General features: G+C 38.8%; 1 protein-coding gene across 2 annotated transcripts in view; it reads right to left on the bottom strand.

Moving 5' to 3' along the window:
* CACHD1 (cache domain containing 1) overlaps window positions 1-18,880 on the bottom strand; it is a 209,003-nt gene that overhangs the window by 73,278 nt on the left and 116,845 nt on the right. Inside the window, exons 1-2 of one of the 2 annotated variants that reach the window (XM_042997472.1) lie at window positions 5,973-6,029; window positions 1,598-1,704 (exon numbers count right to left, since the gene is read on the bottom strand). In XM_042997472.1, coding sequence (XP_042853406.1) covers window positions 1,598-1,704; window positions 5,973-6,028 — 163 coding nt within the window. In that variant the 5' untranslated portion in view covers window position 6,029. Of the gene's footprint in view, window positions 1-1,597; window positions 1,705-5,972; window positions 6,030-18,880 lie in introns of those variants that run through there. The other variant, XM_042997471.1, reaches the window with a different exon arrangement.

Raw genomic sequence — 18,880 nt, 5'->3', positions numbered from 1 at the left:
TAAGGAAGTAAACATATCCCACTATTCCAGCACTAAGAGGTAAGTATTAACATTTATAAGTGAGCCCTTCTGTATCTTATGTATATAAAGAAGTAATGGACTATATTTTTTCCTTATTAATTCAAACAGCCCACAAGTTAACATATATTGTAAAAATTTTTAACAAGATGTGTATTTCTGGGACACATTTATATCTGATCCTATTCAAAAAGTGCTAATTCAAACTCAAGTCTTCAGACCCAGCAACATGTCTTGTGTTACTGAGCATATGGGAGGTAAAGAGGTAAGGAGTGAATCTGGAAACTAGAAAATTCAAGTTCCAGCTCTGTGCCCTGTGCCAGCTATGGAATCTTCCATAATTCATTTTCTCTGTCCACTCTATGCTCTTCCCTACTCTTTTTTTTTTTATGGAAAATATTTTCAGTAAGCTTTTCTAAGAATTAACCCCACTTGCTCCAAAAGGCCTCTGACCAAAAAAACCCAAAAACCCAAAAAACCAAAAAAATAAAACAAAAAACCCAAAAACAAAACAAAAAACAAAAACAAACAACAACAACAAAAACCAAATCCATTATATATTGCTCTAGACAATATGTGCTTGGCATATTTAGGTTGATCATTTAATTTAGCCAGAAGCTGGAGTTTTAATATCCTTAAGCAAGAGAAGGCTTATAATTCTTCCTTTCCAGGCTTACTTAGATTACTTGGTTTGTGTATACAACAACTCCCAAAGACCACAAGTCTCCCCACGGACCATGACATGGGGTCCTAAAAGTAAATATTCTGTTCCTCTATCTTCTCTAGAGTTTTACATATCTGCAAGAGACCTGGAATTTCGGAAATACAGTTCTTCATGTTTAAGGATTAGATCCTTCATCTATCCAATAATAAGGGAAGTCTTAGGATCTCCTGAGCCTCAGATTTTTCTTTGGCAAAATCTGAGGATTGAAGCTGGTAGATGATGTCTAAATTTTATTTCTAACTCTTAAAAGGGAAGCCTTTAGGTTCTGAAGCCCATCAACAAATGTACATAACAAGACAAATAGGGTGAGAAATATAGACTGGAATGCCAGGACAAGATAGCAGAGACACTATGTGCCTTTGGAACTATATATAACTATATACGCACAGGTACCCTAATAGTTATTACTGCATTTGAACAAAGTGCAACTTCAATATATAACATCCTGGCACCATTTCTTAGAAATGCTTCCTCATCATCCTTTCCAAAACACCAGAACAAATTAAAAATTGTAAATAGGGAATATAAATTCAGCACATTCTAATGTAAAGATGGGTCTCTAAAATAACCTTTAAAATAATGAGTGTAAAACTCCTAATAAATGAGACAATGGATTCAAGAGTCTAGCAAGGTATATGCCATATATATACTATACAGTAAACACTCAATACAGTTCAGCTGGATTTTCTTTTTCCTTTCCCTCTTCCAAGTGTCAACTTCCAGAAAGAAATATCCAATTTTAAGTATATGATATTTTCTGTTCAAATCTTAAGGGATAACATCTAAAGCAATACATTTATTCAATGTGAATGTGGTGAAATACAGTTCACCTTTATAAGCCAAGAGATTACTGACCTGAATTTAAATCTCGTCCTGGATTGAAGGCCCGGCTATTAACAGTAGTAGAAAGTCGATCACAACTAATTGTTCTAGATACATTGGTGTTAAAGTTCCCATCAAATCTGAAACAATAGAATTAGCAATATTTACTTAGCGGTTATTAAATTCAGAAAAACCAACAAGATAATTCATACTGCATATGAACAGTAATAAACAGTATATTGTTTATTGTATTGTATTTATTATATATATCCAGCTCATAAACAGTAAATTGTGATTTAGATTTTAAATATTAAAAAATATCATTTCAGAACAATATGGGAAAAAACAACATCTGCTTCTAGGAGGCTTTAGAAGTCAAGTTCAATTCTAAGGAGATTAAAAAATAACAATCCTTTGACCCAATTCTCTCCCTAATGAATTTGAGTGAGGCATTATTGATAAAATCATACAGAAAACAGATTTGACAAAATCAGACAATAATTTTAAAAATGCAGACTTAAGCTCTGATGTAATATATGAAACAATTCTTTAAATTATCTTATCTGAAAACCAGTGATCAAGAACAAAAATAGTGAGTAATGAAGGAGAAAGAACGTTTGGGGCTTAGGCAACATCTAGACCTGAATCCCTGCTCTGTTCAATTTTCCTGAACCTTGGTTTTCTTATCCAGGGAAGAAAATTAATAAAAAAAAAAAGAGAGAGAGAGAAAGAGAGAGAGAGAGAGAGAGAGAGAGAGAGAGAGAGGGAGAGAGAGAGAGAGAACGAGAACAAAGTTCCTCTCCTGGTATAGAACACATAGTTTGTACCTTCTGGACTATAATATAAATAAAGTCAAAGCTTTTTTGATTTCCAGTGGTAGTTCAATGTTAGGGTTAGGGCTAGAACAATGTAAGTACTCTGGCTAGTTGCTGATCAATAAACACTAGTGTAATCAATGACTCATTTGCTACAGCAAACAGCAATCTGCAAGAAAATAAGAGGAAAATGTACCATCTCATTCACATACACTCCCTACAAGTTTTTATTCCCCCTATGAGTATTTTTAAGTGAACTTAATCCAGAAGTAACAAAAGCAAAAAACTTTGAATTTCTAAATAACTCATTTAGGATTTCATATACTGATAAGACTCATGAAATTTCTAAGAGTCTCCCCTCCAAACTAACTTAATCTGAAATTAGAGTTTTTAAAATTAATGTTAAAATGTGTACGTACATCAATTTATAAATGCCATTAATGAAATTCCATGAACACAGGTAGAAAAACTATATGACCCGGAAGAAACACTCCTAAAAAATCAAGATCCACTCAATTATTCATGTGAACTTTGAGGATCTGTCGATCCCATTTCACAATATATAAGAATTATTACATTAAACTGATTGTATAAGCAAGGGGACTAGGTCTTCACATGGTGTGTTGGGTTCTAAAACAAAAGTTAAACAGTTTTGTTTGGATACATATCATCTCAAAGGAGAAAGTAACTGGATTTTAAGAGACCTTTAGTTCAGCCTCCAACCCAGTAAAGAATTATATCTTCTATCAACATTGTCAACTGTGGTTCCAAGGACACAGTTGCTTCACCAACGTGGTTGCTCTTCCTTGGACCTGCTCCAATTTGTCTAGACAAGAGATTGCTGCCTCAAAAGCCACAGATGGAGAGGAAAGAAGAAATTAATACATCGGCAGCTGTCTGTGTGCATGCGGGCAAAGCAACATAATCTCACTAGCCCTCTCTCGCAGCATTTCAACATCTGTGTCGCAGGAGTGGCACTATACAAGGAACTCACCTGCTTGCCTTGCTCTAGATAGCCACATAAAATCTATTCCCTCACAAACTTTTTAATAAAAGACACGATAACGTTTTGGGCTCATGGGCTGGCTATACAGTCTCCATCACAACTGCTAAAACTCTGTCACTGTAGTGTGAAAGCAGCCAAAGAGCATTCACAAAGAAGGAGTATGGCTGTGTTCCAAAATACCTTAATTTTCAAAAACAGGCAGGGTGCCAGACTTGTTTCACCCCTGGCCCAGATCAGGGCAGTCCAGGAGAATTCTCTGTAATGATGACAATGTATTATTTTTGCAGTGTCCCGTATGGTAGCTACATGCGGTTGCTGAGCATTTGAAATGTGCCTAATGTAACTTAAACACTAAATTTTTAAAGAGTTTTTTAATTCCAGTTAGCATATGAAATTTTCTATTGTATAATTTTAACTTAAATGTAAATCATCACTGAGTAGTGGCTACCATTTTGGACAAGTGCAATTATCGAAGCTTCTCTTGATTATTTACCCAGTCTTCCTTCAAGTCTTTATTCACTTATTATTTTCCCAGAAAGTCCTGTCCTAACTGTGGATGGTTTCTCATTCTATGCCAAGTGCCTCCATCTTATCTCAAAGCATCTGCCATAATTTTAAAAAATATTTTATTTCAGAGAAAGAGAGAGGGCACAAGCTCATTATAACGAGCAAATTATTTTTAATTTTTATGTTTTTGCCTTTTCCATATATCAAATAAAGACAGGTCAAGTTAGAGGTGAGATGCCAAAGGTTTTGGTATGGAAGGCTTCTTGTGTAAATCCTACCACATGGCACTTGAACTCCCAATTCTTTCTAAAACCTTTTCACATATCTGAGAAGTCTTAGTTCCCCCAATGGGACTCTAAGTTACTTGAGGATTTGTATTTCTCTCTCAGGTCTAACACTCTGTTGGTAATGTGTGGTATTCCATAGATTCTTATTGGTGACAAATGAGGAAGGGCAGAGAGCTAGTCACTGGAAAGCTCTGGGTATTTTACCCAGTCATATTCATGGAACATCTATGATGAACAAGGCACTGCCACTGTGGCAAAGCATGGTTATGTCATGGTCAGTAGCATGGACTTGAGCAGTAACCAGACCTGCACTGGACTTTGCATTTAAATTCCATCTTGCACATAACTTACGTTTTCTAAGCCTCTGTTTTTCTCATCTGTAAAATGGTGATAACAATAGCACCTATTTCATAAGGTGGTATTAAGAATTAAATCAGAAAATGGCTCTTAAGGGGCGCCTGGGTGGCGCAGTCGGTTGAGCGTCCGACTTCAGCCAGGTCACGATCTCGCGTTCCGTGAGTTCGAGCCCCGCGTCGGGCTCTGGGCTGATGGCTCGGAGCCTGGAGCCTGCTTCCGATTCTGTGTCTCCCTCTCTCTCTGCCCCTCCCCCGTTCATGCTCTGTCTCTCTCTCTGTCCCAAAAATAAATAAAAAACGTTGAAAAAAAAAATTAAAAAAAAAAAAACAAAAAGAAAATGGCTCTTAAAAGCCTGTCACATAGTAAGCATTTAATAAGTAATAAGAACTACGAATGGATGGGTTAGTAATGGTAACAGCAGCTACTAAGTGTTCATCATATGTCAGGCATATTCCAAGTATTTCACACGGATAAACTCAATGTGATCCTCACAAAGCCTAAGAAAAGTACTATTATCATCTCCATTTGAATGCCTGGAAACTGAGGCAAGCAACGTTAAATCAAGAAGCCCAAGGTCGCAGCTGGGAAGCAAACAGAACCAAGATGTAAACATACACTTGAGCTCTCCTTCATAATGAATACGTTACAACATATCTCAATAAATCAACAAATAAATCATCCTTAACATTATCTAAAATAGCTGAAGTAGAATTCAATTCTCTCAGAGGAAAAGGTTACTCTGAAAGATTGTAGGGCATAGGGGAAATCTTTGCTTTTTACTTAATAGAAAATGACAGTGGCTAAACATAAGGCTTCACAATGAATGCATAGCTACAGAGAAAGAGTTCTCTACTCACAAAGATAAGGATTTAGAGGAAAAGGAAGAAAATATTAAAGGCAGGTGTTCTTTACTAATTGTTGATAAAGTGAATGCTCACTATTGGCATAGCTATGAAATTGGCCATTAGGGAGTTGTTTTTTATTATTTCATTCTAGAAAAGCCTCAAGTTCCCCTCCCAAATCCGAGGGGTTTCAAGAGAGTCAGTGGATAGGAGAGCCAGCATGTACATTCCTTGCACAGAGAAGAGATACAGCAGACCTGGTGCCAGCTCAAACCAGTTTTCTCCTTTTCCTGGTACTAAACTCCTCTGAAAGAAAGACCCTGGCATTCTGAGAACCTTGAACAAATGGCTTATGTACAACAAAGGTAATAGAATGAAGACAATATCAAGAAAAAAGACTGCACCAAATTCTGAAAATTCTCAGGGCAGTTAACATAGGATGCACAATGCCACAACTATAGTTTTACTGTAAATGTGGACAAGACGTAACACTGAAACACAGCTCAGGAAAGCCCCAACTGATGTGTGCAAACATACAGGCTTCCAGAGACCAAACCTGATCCAGACCTGATCCAAAAATAAAATGTAAAATACCTGAAGAAGTTCTTTTCTCTGAAGGAATCCATAGAACAATCCTGATGTCTTAGCATTAAGTAACCACCTTGCAGGAGAACCCCAGCCAGAGGGCAATCTGACTTGTCTTGTTCGCTCAAGGACAAGAGGGTTCTGAAAGTTTAGCAGGAACGGATAAACAGATTGTTACCTCATTTTGGAACGTGATTTAATTCTTGCTCCCTGGGTAACCTGAATGAAGTGAATGCTGGTGGTTTTAAGTTAATTTTCTCCTAGTAAGCCCCCACATTCTGATATTTAAAGAATTCAGAGACCTGTCAACCACTCTCTTTCCTCCTGCTTCCTGCTGGATGCTATTCTTTAAGTGGTAACAGTCTCTCAGTAGTCTCAGTTGTCTTGAGTTCCTTCACATGTGCTGAACCTCAGCCATAGAGCATGCACTCCCCAGCTGGGTTAACACTGAAGTGCCCAGAAATAAACCTCACTCTGCTTCTGTCTCTGCCTAGACTGCTGACCTGCCAGTCAGGTAAGGAAGCAGGTGTCAACAGGGGGCTTAGAGATACAGGAGAACAGTGTGTCCCGAGCTGCTGAGCCAGCTAGGAGAAATCGTTACAAGAGCAAAAACCCTGTGATTATCTCTTCACCCTCCACTCGCCCACACTCACTAGTATCGTCTCTTCTGGACTCCAGATTCCTCCTGGACTCTAAACACAGGAGTAAAACATGCTTGGCCGTTATATTAGCCACCTCCAGATCCCAGAGAAACAGTTGCCTTGACTACGATGGGAATGCATTTTATGCACCTGTGACTCTTCTAAATACTATTTATAAAAAGAAACATACTACTCACCCTGATTTGGGGACTATGAGAAACATAAAGTTACTGCTTACAATACTTTATAGAAACATGTCAGTTGTGCTTAAGAGTTACCTACAAGATTTTTCATTGAGAAGTATATTAGCTGCTAGTCACATTTATAGTATTCCAGCTTTATGGAAAAGGTCAAGTGCTGGTAAAATCATAGATTTTCGTATAAAATGAGCAGGGCAATTCAACTTTATATCTGTACTTTAAAAAAGGAATTTATAATAAGAGAATGATCCTATCTAAATCTCCTATAGACCCTCACTTGAAAAAAAAGGAGATATTGGATTATGACTGCTTTCTATACTTATTTTCATAAGATAAAACCAGCGCCTGAAATTTAGTTTCAAATAATTCTATCTTTCCTATGCCTGTAAGTTTGAAAAGGAAAAAAAAAAAAAAAACTTCCTTCTGGATTTACTTTCATGAACAACTGATCGAAACTGCATCCCGAGGGAGAAAACAGAACTGTGACTCCCACTTTGATCTCTTCCCCATGGAGAAATTCACTCCCTGCCTGGCTTGCAAGATGTTCATTTGATTGACGTTTGCTCTGATGTGCAAACTGCTTTGAACTTCAGACATTTAATTCCCATCAGGCTGCAGTCATTTTTATTCTCCTTCAACAGGATTTACAAGCAGGAGATCAGCAAATGTAGAAGATAAAATAAATTTGCAGAAGCTTTGAATCTTACATCAAAACAGTGTTCAAGTGAGTTCCAATTGGATTTCATTCAGCCACGATTCACAGTGTAAATCAACTTTTCAGTGGAGTCCCAGTTTAGAAAGAAAAAGATATAAAGGAGAGAGACACATACACCAGTTGGGATTTACTTCCTGAGTCTCTTTTTTGGTCTTTGTTTAAATTTCCTATGGAAGGTGATTTGCCAGGCAAATCACTCAGAACCCTGGGTTTTCCTCAACATTTCCAAGGAAGCCTGCCCAATTTATCACTTTGCACACAAAAACCACACCCACAGTGTGGATTCCCAGGGCGGTGGTGAAATGCGGTATTGCTCACGGACACATTTTTAAGGCAGTAATTGAAAAAGCAAATCCCCGAGGATCTCTCAGAAGAGCCAGGCTCAAACTGCCAGTTGAGTCCATTAACAAAGCAACTATGATGACAGCTAATGGGCTAGGGAATGTTTTTTACTTGTTTGCTTGTTTTTAATCACTGCTAAAATGCCGAGACAGGTGCAAAAGGTTAAAAACAAAAATTCCCACTATTTCTTCCTGAAGTAGAATCTGGTATTGGATCAGAAGCTGGTGGAACAGACGCAGTGAGGCCACCAATGAAATTGACAACACAAGGCTGGCCCTTGCTGCTAGGGCTGTTCAACTACCAAGCTCCACTTTAGGAAGAGCACACATCTTTCTGGTAAGCACGGGAGGCAAAATCCCTTGACCGGTAAGCAGCTGTCAGAGTCTCTCAAAGACCGTCTGGACCCTGGGAAGTGACCATCTCTGTCAGACCCCTTGGTCCTAGTAACAACCTAACAGTGTCTGGTCTGCCATGATAGGGAGACATCATTTCACCTCCCTCCAAACAGGTTCCTGCTCATTCTTTCTGGGAAGTGTCTGCTCTCCAAATATTTGAGCAACACCAGTTGAAAAGAATTAAACAAGAGCCCCCTTATCTTCCACTTAACCACCCATGAGAATAAAGTTAAACAAAGAGAGAGCTAAGATAAAAATCAAACATCTGCACTGGCAAATATTTAAACTCTATGAATGGTAGAAGAAAGGGGTAAGAGTAGGATCACTTCAAAAAGGAACTATCACATTTATAAAGTAAATGATACTTGAACGCCCCCAACCGAGTTTACTTATTCAAACACCTAAATTAATGGGCAAACTGAAAAGCTGTCAAATAACGTGTAATCATGGTCCGAGAAATGGTTTTTCCTTCCATCTCTGCAGAGATTGGGGAGATAAGTCACATTCTTTTTGTTCTTATCAGTATTAAGGATTAAACCTTCAGGTTTCAGCAACTCAGCCACAGCAGAAACATGGCCAGTGTCAAACACCCTTGCAAGGTAAGGCTTGCAGAGCAACAAAGTCTCTCTTTCTCTATGAAAGTCTAAGTATCATACAAACCAGGCCCATTTCTTTTTCACCATTTTCCCACCACAACAGATCGCTGAGAGAAGGCCCTGCTGTGATTGTATGTCTCATGGCTAGATTCAAAATGGCAGTATTATTCATTTAATCCACTTTCTCACGCAAGCTTGAAAAATTGCACAGGTGACATCTAGGGGAATTGGAAGTAGATCCATGACCACATTAAACATTTATCCTTATCTTCCTCATCACCAGGTTGTTGCAGGGGTGCATGAAGAAGAAAGAAGGGAACTTGGAGGAAAAAAAAAACAAACCCCACCCCCCCCCCAAAAAAAACCCAAAACACAAGCAGGTGGACACAGGCCTGGTGGGACCCAAAGGTTCCCTTCGTGCTATTCTGCAGCCCATGTCCATCCTGCCAACTTGACCTCCAAGAAGGGCTTAAGTTGCTGTACATTTATTTATACACTTCCCTCCCTTGCTAAGAAAACACAAAGAGAGATCCTTTCCTGTGTTTATCCCCAGAGCCTGTGGCCCAGAGTTGGCTGTGAAGAGCAAGATATTAGTTAATAAATGTCTGCTGGATGAATAAATGCAGGAAACCTAAGAGGTGGAGACTTCCTGGGACTAGAGATTGGAAATTTGTGTGCTTTCTTCCTTCGTAAATAGCAGACAACTGTGAGTGGTAGGACACAGACATCAAAGAGAAGCACTAGGAATCTCCAAGTTAGCAGATGACCTTATAGATGAACTGGCCTAATCTCGCAGGCACATGAGCCCTGAAGAGGGAAGAGGCCTGTCCAAATCTCCCTGTAAAAGAAACAGGAAATGTAAGATGTGGAATACTTAGGACTGTGTCCTCAAAAAGAATTACTGACATGATATCAATAAGTTAATAAAGCTATGTGTGTGCATCACCTTATTAGGAAAGTAGGGTCCCCCCAAACAGATTTTAGAATGGTTTTTAAATCTTCGCGTTCTTTGAAGACACGGTGATATTTTTGCACAATAAACATATAAAAAGCCCAAGGAAAACTTCTAGTCCTTTGTTATCACAGGGTTGATTTCTTAAAGCTGGTAGAGTCCACTAGCTAGTTTCTTTTAGAGACGAGATTTTCTAAAAAGGAAGGAGAGAAGGAAGAAAAGAAAATCACAGGATCAACTGTCTCCCTAAAATCCGCAGAAGGCCACTGGTGAAGGTCAGTATTCTAAGCAGTGGCAGGTCTCCCTTCTTTTAGTAAAGGTCACACAAGGAAAACTCCAGAAAGCAGGACTTTCAGCAGACCCAGATGCAGGTGTGCTTTCTGCTGGGAGGATGTTCATCAATAGTCCTAAATGTACAGGTACCTATCCCCCTGCCGCCGCCACCACCATCACCACACACATGGACGGAAAGGACATAAATTACTGCAGGAACACGGTTTTAACACTGAGAAACAAACTAACCAGACTATGGGAGATTTACATTCAGCCAATTTAGAAACTTCAGAGGGTCATACAACAGCCTCTAGTGAAATTCTAAGAAGGAAAACATAGTTTAGCATTTCAATTGGCAGCTAAGCCATTCCAATTTTACCACAGGTCAAAATATTGTCATTAAAAAAAATGATGTCGGGGCGCCTGGGTGGCTCAGTCAGTTAAGCATCTGACTTTGGTTCAGGTCATGGTTTCACGGTTCCTGAGTTCGAGCCCTGCATTGGAGACTCTGCTGTCAGTGCAGAGCCCACTTTGGATCCTTGGTCTCTCTCTCTCTCTCAAAAATAAACTTTAAAAAAAAATGATTTGAAATCAGGCAACCCAGATTCTAAATCCTGCTCCCTGAGCCTGGATACAACCTCGGAGCCTGCTTCTTCATGGGCACAATGGGGGTGGGGAGGAGCAGATAGCTGTTAAGAAGATCATTTGAATAATCTAAGTAAAATAACATTCATTTTTAATGTTTATTTTTGAGAGAGAAAGAGACAGAATGCAAGTGGGGGAGGGGCGGAGAGAGACAGAGAGAGAGACACAGAATCTGAATCAGGCTCCAGGCTCTGAGCTGTCAGCATAGAGCCCGACTGACACAGGGTTCAAACCCATGAACTATAACATCATGACCTGTGAAGTCGGAAGCCCCACCTACTGAGCCACCCAGGCTCCCCAGTAGAACAACACTTATAAGAGTAAAACCCAAGAAAGTATTTTACTGAAGTATAAGCATATGTAACTCTTACATAAGTTAAATAGTGTCACTTAGTTGGCCTTCTGAAATGTAAAACATTCTGTAAAATCTTTGTTGAATTCTGAGCTCAAGTGAAGTCCTTCTGTGCTAATATTCATAAAGACAGTTATCTGTAACATTTCACCTGCCTGCAGGTAGTAATCATTTTTAAAAGGACTGGAGATGAAAGTTTGAGATAAGGGAGAACAACTTGAAAGGCTAAGATGGGTCATATAGCACTTTAAGGGCAAAAACACAAAACACACCTTCTTGGGGGAAAGAACAAGATCTGCAATAAAAATTAAACACAGTTTGTTAAGGACCATGCTTGTCACGTTATTTGACCTTGTGACATGGAAAGAACAAAACAGCAAGAGTCATAAATGGAAAAGCACCTGGCTAAGTCACAATGTTTTATTTTTCTTAAGAACATAATAATTCTTATTATAAGAAAATGTGTACAGGGTTAGATACTTTACATAATTTTTTTTCATGTGTACTACCTTAAAACAAGTGGGGAAAAATAGGAGTTGCACACATGTGGTCAGCTACTATGCTTAATCTTATTTTAAACAAAACTTAACTATGTATCAGCACAACATTAAAACTATACAATTTGGAGCACCTGGGTGGCTCAGTCGCTTAAGCATCTGACTTCAGCTCAGGTCATGAAGCATCAGCTTCAGCTCATGAGCTTCAGTCCAGTGTCAGGCTCTGTGCCAACAGCTCAGAGCCTGGAGCCCGCTTCGGATTCTGTGTCTACCCCTCCTCGGGCCGGCTCTCTCTTTCCTTCAAAAATAAACATTAAAAAAAAATCACATACAACTACACATTTCAACCTGGCCCTCTCTCCTGAACTGCCATGGCATATAACATAGTTGTGGGTGGAGGGGGATATTTGTGGGATGAAAATAAAATGATGCTACAGGAGAATCTCAACTCCTCACCAAACACCTCCCCAGAATGATCTGTGTGCAACTCAAAAATCAAAATCAGCATGTTCCAACTGAATTCATCTTCCTCTTGAAAATCTTTTGCTGGGGCACCTGGCTGGCTCAGTCAGTAAAGCATGCTACACTTGATTTCAGGGTCTGGAGTTCAAGCCCCACATTAGGCATAGAGCCTACCTATTAAAAAAAAAAAATCTTTTGCTCTTATTTTCACTTTCTAATAACAGATTTCTATCCGCTGAGATGCTCGATTTAAAATTTAAAACCGTCTTTTAAAATCTTTCTCTGCACCTAAATCTCCAATGAAATCTAGCTGACATCTTGAAGTGTCATTACTTTTCTCCTGGATTAGGATGGCCCCACTTGACCAGCAACTTGCCTCTCCACCCCAACTTATCCTTCCTTTGCCAACTAATTAACCTGCCCAAGTCTCAGACTGACAATAGCCTTTCTTTTCTTTAAAATCTACTGTTTACAGAGAAAAAATTTGTCCAGTCAGCCAAGGATTTTGAGCCCAGCCCAGCACAGCTCTTATCCATTACTCCAGCTCTGTCCTCCACTTCTGCATGCTCGGTTCTTTATGATGCTTGCTCTTTTTTTCATCTGCAGCATTCTTTCCTAGATCTGTAGGAGTTCCACTCTTCAGGGCCTCAACTACCACCTCTCTACTGAGACTGAGTGCTCACAGGCCTCTGTTCATAATCTCTTTTTCTTCTAAAGGAGACTTTAGATTTTTCATGGCACTTGACACAGTCTGCTTAGCTTACTCTAATGGCCTGTGAGTTCCTGAAAGTACGGACTGTTTTTATTCATCTTTGTCTATCGGACAGTTTCTAGTACAATGTCTTGCACATTAGCTGCCTTGAACGGGATCCAGATGAGGTGAAAATGATATATATGGGTATTTGGAAAATTCACGTTTTTAAATTTACCTTACATACAACCAGTTATTTTTATATAATTATTCATATCCATTATTACTATATTAATGATTAACTCTAACTGGCCAACATCAACTTAAATTTTCTAACAGAGCTTCTAACAATCGAGTAACACTCAGATGAAAACAACAATTATAAATGGGCATAAAGGTACTTGAATTTCCTGTCTAGAGGTAAAGTAGCTCAATAACTCTGTTATCATCATTACTACCAGTACTCAAAAACTAAAGACGAAATCAGGCTTGCTGCCATGCACTAACTCCTTCAGCAGATATTTAATGGAGACTTGTTCAAGCAAGGTGTTGAATCTGACTGGGTCCCTGAACTCAAATGTAACTAAAAAGAAAGATGAGAGAGCATACGATGTACAAATATAACTTAGAATCTGGAATCAACCACTCTCACAGTTACTAGAATCAACTTCAGTTGATCGCCTTTAGTTCCTCCCTCTTTCAACGCCCAAGAGAGTGGGTGCCGATAGCCATATTCATGCCCCCACTTGTTCCTTGCCTATATAAATGCAATCAAACTAGGTCTTCTACTTGCTACATGGTCGACAGGTAAAATCCCCTTAAAGGGGATCTTCATTTCGTTCCCTTTCTCAAAAATACTTAATTCTCTCATTCAACTGTTATTTACTGAGCATCTACCCTGTGTCAGACAGTAAAGATAAACACGAGAAGAATTGTCCTTGACTTCATTTACAGTGCCTATGGTCTCCTGAATAAAGTTTAATTCTTCAGTCTAGCCTTTGAGAATCTCTATTATCTGATACTAACCAACTTCTCAGATGGCCCTTCCATCACTTTCCAGACACTAGGTACTCTTCAGTGCTCTTGGCCATTTTCAGATGGTCCTTTCTTTCCTGGAAAGCTCTTCTTCCATATTCCTATATGTTCAAATCCCCTTCTTACTTCAATACTAGGCTGAAATGCTTCTTCCATAAATCATTCCATAAATGTTTATTTTTTAAATGATTTAATGAATGAATAATTTAACCTTTATAAGCCTGGCTACATAATACCACCTTATTTCCCCTAAGTAGTTCTCAAAAAGATGAAAACAAATTCTCTCATGAAATCTAGAATTTACTAATTTGGGCAGTAGGAAAAGTTGCCTATAATGTCAAATGGCTCCAGTTAAAAACAAACCTTCTAAGAAGGCTGAGGGAAATTAATCAATCTTGAGAGCGAGGCCTCTGGAGTATAGTCTGAACTGCTCCTTTTACAGCAGAGGAAAACTGTAAACTAAAAAAGTTACGTGAACTTTGTAAGATGATACAGCAAAGAAGAGCAAAAGTCCATCCAGTCTTAGTACTGTACTACAGTGATATAACTGCCTCACAACTTAACTTTAAGGAAAACTGTCTTCACTGTTTAAGGTGTTTCAAGGCAGATTATTTTAAAAATTAACAATTTAAAAAGAGGCTTGCCTCCTTTTAAAAATTAAAAAGGCTCATGTCTGAGTTCAGCTTAAAAAAAAAAAAAAAGGCAGGGGCGCCTGGGTGGCTCAGTTGGTTAAGCGGCCGACTTCAGCTCAGGTCATGATCTCACGGTCCATGGGTTTGAGCCCCGCGTTGGGCTCTGTGCTGACAGCTCAGAGCCTGAAGCCTGTTTCGGATTCTGTGTCTCCCTCTCTCTGACCCTCCCCCATCCATGCTGTGTCTCTGTCTCAAAAATAAATAAACGTTTTAAAAAAAATTTTTTAAAAAAAGGCAAACACAAACCTTGACCTGAAACTAGTAAGTCCCTAAAGAATCCAAAGGATCCTAGCTTAGGAGTCTGAACATTATGGGTCAGCATGTTAACCATCAAAATTAAAAACAACTCTCTAAGTAGCTTATTTCTGGTTCCTATAGTGTCAACAATATTTGAACTTAACATATGAACATAGAAATTTGCACATCTAATCATACCGCAAGATATACAACCAATTTACATGAAAAAAAGACTTAGCTGCTTGCACTCCTTTCCAGGCAGCTATTAACATGAGCATTATTAACTTTTTAAAAGAAGCAGTCTAGTAGGACACAATATAACGTTTGAAGAGAGTAATAATCTGGCATCCTCCAATCTACATGTGAGTGTTAACAAAAAATTTAACTTTGGTAGTAGGCTTTGCCATTCAATTTTCTATCCTTTCTCTAAAAGTGTGTGATAATTTTATGTGTCAATTTGGCTGGGCCAGGGTCCTCAGATATTTGGTCAAACATTATTCTGGATTTTTCTGTGAAGGGAGTTTTGGGATGAGATCAACATCTAAGTCAGTGGGCTGTGGGTCCAATTAGGTGAAAGTCCTAATAAAGACTGACCTCCCAAGCAAGAAGGAATTCTGCCAGCAGACTGGAACTGCAACTGTTCCTGGGTCTCCAGATTGCTGGGCTACCCTGCAGATTTTAGACTTGTATCTGCAAAATCAGGCCAGCCAATTCCTTAAAATAAATCTCGCCCCCTCTGCCTCTCTTTCACATATCTTCTCCTATCAGTTCTGTTTCTCTGGAGAACTCTAACAGGCTTACAGCAATGGCTATTCATGAGAAATGCAATCATGAGCTTGTACTTCTTATATCAGAACCTATGCTGGTTGCTTTACCTATAGCACAATATCCCCAACAGATTTGTGGTAAGGCCTGACTCTTGAAATCCTACTGCTCTAGTGGGTGGCAGCCAGAGATGCATTAAATTTGGGTTCTCAGAAAATGAGAGAAGTCTTACCCTGCCTTCCCCAGTGACTACATCAATCCCAGTGGATGCTCCAACTCAAAGAGCTCCTTGAAAAACAGCAGAAATCTAATTTGACAATATTTCCCAGAGTTTCTTCACTTTTTGGAATCAGTGAAGTTTTAAGTCTGCCCTGATAGGTAGGAGAGAATTCTCTATAGAGCTGAAGTCTAGCTGTAGGTGGCTGGCTTCCAAGAGGCTTAGAAACAAATGCTTGCTTATTCTAGCTCATTCTAGTATTGCTTTGCTCATCTCAAACCTGGCCTAGAGGCCTTAACAAGTCCCACCACAATTAACCAATTCACAAGCATTAATTCAGTGAGGTCAAAAGCACTGAACCCCACTTGGAGACACAGAAATAAAAATCTAAGTTCATCTTCCTAGCATTTACTTCCTAGTTTACCCTCACCATTGTTCCCTTCTTTTAAAAATAAGAGAAAAGAAAAGAAAAGAAAAGAAAAGGAAAGAAAAGAAAAGAAAAGAAAAGAAAAGAAAAGAAAAGAAAAAAGAAACTGGGAGAGGGAGGAGAGAAATGGATTAAAAGACATGGAAGATAAAATTATTGATTGGTTTGTATAATAAAAGCCAAGGGTTGGTCGGTCCTGCTGAGTAAACAACAGGTTCAGATGTGCTCAAGAGAACCCCATCTCTGTGGTAAGCCAGATTTCAGGGACAGATATTCTAAATGTTATGCATAAAGGAGCTATATTCTTTAAATTTGACAGAACGAGTATGGACAGGATATTTTCTTAAGTCAAATTAATTAATATTATATGTTCGTTTTAGAGCAGGAGTTACAAACTCACATATTAGTGTGGGCCAAGCAGGTGATCAAAGTCAGGCGACTGGGTTGGGTGTAACCTACAGGGACCAGAGGGAACAGTATGTCAGGGAGATTGTGGGCCTTGTCCTCAAAGGGGAGCCATTCTTCATGCAAACGGATTGCTGCCCAGTGGGAATGTGGACCCACTATTGCCAGATCTTCTGATTTTAGAGAAGACAGCAATTTGGAGTTTTTAAATGTGTAATCTCCCCAAATTGAAGTGTTGGCAACAGATTTAAAAAATTATAAATTTAAAAACCTTTAAAACATCTTGTGGGGCTAAGGTAAACACATCTGTAGACAGATATTGTCCCTAAGGATAATTACGTGTTTGTGTGTCTGTGCACTCCTTGGGGGAGAGCCCAGTCTCTCCTGTGCCCTCATCAGCAACCCAACACAACACAAGGGGAGCTGTTAACTAAATTACATGAGTAACTGAACTCATTCTCAAAATTATTTTAAGTGATACCACTGAAAATGACTTTGTCTTACATTAAGACATAATTTAACTTTTCTCCATTTTAGAGGAGGTTAATTCTTCAGATCATTCCTTCAGCAAACACTTGACAAAGTACCTAATCTCTGTGCAAGGCCTTGTACAAAATAATTAACTTGTAGAACTCCTGAGTAGGAGGAGTTCAGTAGTCTGAGAAGCAAAGTATCAAAATTATCTGAAAAATCAATTTTCTGCTGCTTTGTAGATTCTCTCTGTTGTCAACATAGTATAAACCTTCAGAATCTATGATAGGACACTTTAAAGACCTTCTCTCTTCACAACTGGGCATTTTGTTAAAATATGCATTATCAAGCCTTTATGAGAAAAATAAATGGATTATAAGTCAGCAAAACTGAAATTCTAGGCTTGAAACAAAAAGTGAATATTAGCCATTCGTTAAAATCAGTTATAAAAAATATTGTCCTAATACTACCTTATTTTTGATGCCTTTAGAGAAGAAGCAAAGTCAATAGGCACAGGCCTTTAAAATGTTAGTAGCAAATACCTTGAGCACCACTGGCCAGTGCTAGGTGTCAAAAAATGTTTACAGAGCCCAGATGTTTAAGAATGGACAAGATCCAGGGGTGCCTGATGGCTCAGTTAGGTAAGCCTCCGACTTCTGCTCAGGTCATGATCTCACAGTTTAGGAGTTTGAGCCCCACGTCAGGCTCTGTGCTGACTGCTTAGAGCCTGGAGCCTGCTTTAGATTCTGTGATTCCCTCTCTCTCTGCCCCTCCCCCGCTTGCGCTCTGCCTCTCTCTCAAAAATAAACAAACATTTTAAAAAATTAAAAAAAAAAAAAAAGAATGGACAAAATCCAGATCTAAGACTGGAGGTCCTTTATCGCAAGTCAATTACTTAAACTTATAATAGCAGTATTAATACATTTGCACGTGGCCAGATATACATCAGGGGCATAAAAAGTCTACTTTATAGAACTGTAAAATCTCACAATTTGGAAGGACTTTGGAAATGACCTTGAATCCATTTTTCAGGAACTTCAGTCATTATCATATCTATCAGCTTCAAGATTTTGGTCACATTCACTTAATATTTTCATTTAGGTTAATTCAGTTTTTAAGTATATTATCTTAAAAAAGACTCTTTTGTTATTGCCATAAGGGAAAAAAGAGTATGTCCTGACATAGAGAATAATACCCATACTTATAAAATAAGCAAGTTACAACCTAAAAACATTTCCCTAAGTGACCCTGTGAGGTATGGACTATCCTTACTGTCAGCTCACTGATGAGGAAATTGAGGCTCAGAATTAAGTGACTCCCCAAAGTCAACTTATGAGTGAAAGAGGTAGGATTCAAAACCAAATCTGCCTACCATTAAAAAAAAAAATTGTTTAGTCATGTCCTCAAATGGCTTCTAAAGACTGGGAGTTCTTCCTGTCCGCACTTTACTCCAACATGAACTCCCTGAGATTCAAAATGGAGACATTTTTGGAGGGATTAAAATACACACTGAAAATGTGTTCAATAAGATACCAAAACAAAGTGGTGCATCAAAGTGTTTTATGAGGGACCGGAACAAAGGCACCAAAGGATTCCTATCATGGCTCACCCCAACAACTTCCTAGTAACTCTTTCCCGTTCTTGAATCTTCATTAAAAAGTTAAGTTTCATAACTTTATTTTTTATTTATTTTTGAGAGACAGAGAGAGACACAGTGCTAGCAGGGCAAAGGCAGAGAGAGAGGAAGTCAGAATCTGAAGCGGGCTCTAGGCTCTGAGCTGTCAGCACAGAGCCTGACATGTGGCTCAAACTCACGATCATAAGATCATGGCCTGAGGTGAAGTTGGCTGCTTAAGTGACTGAGCCACCCAGGCACCTTGAGTCTCATAATTTTAGTAAGTGTTTGT

This window comes from Panthera tigris, chromosome C1 (genome assembly GCF_018350195.1).
Source record: "Panthera tigris isolate Pti1 chromosome C1, P.tigris_Pti1_mat1.1, whole genome shotgun sequence".
NCBI lineage: Eukaryota > Metazoa > Chordata > Mammalia > Carnivora > Felidae > Panthera > Panthera tigris.
The sequence above is the reverse complement of the archived record's forward strand: the minus strand, read 5'-3'. Positions and strand labels throughout refer to the sequence as shown.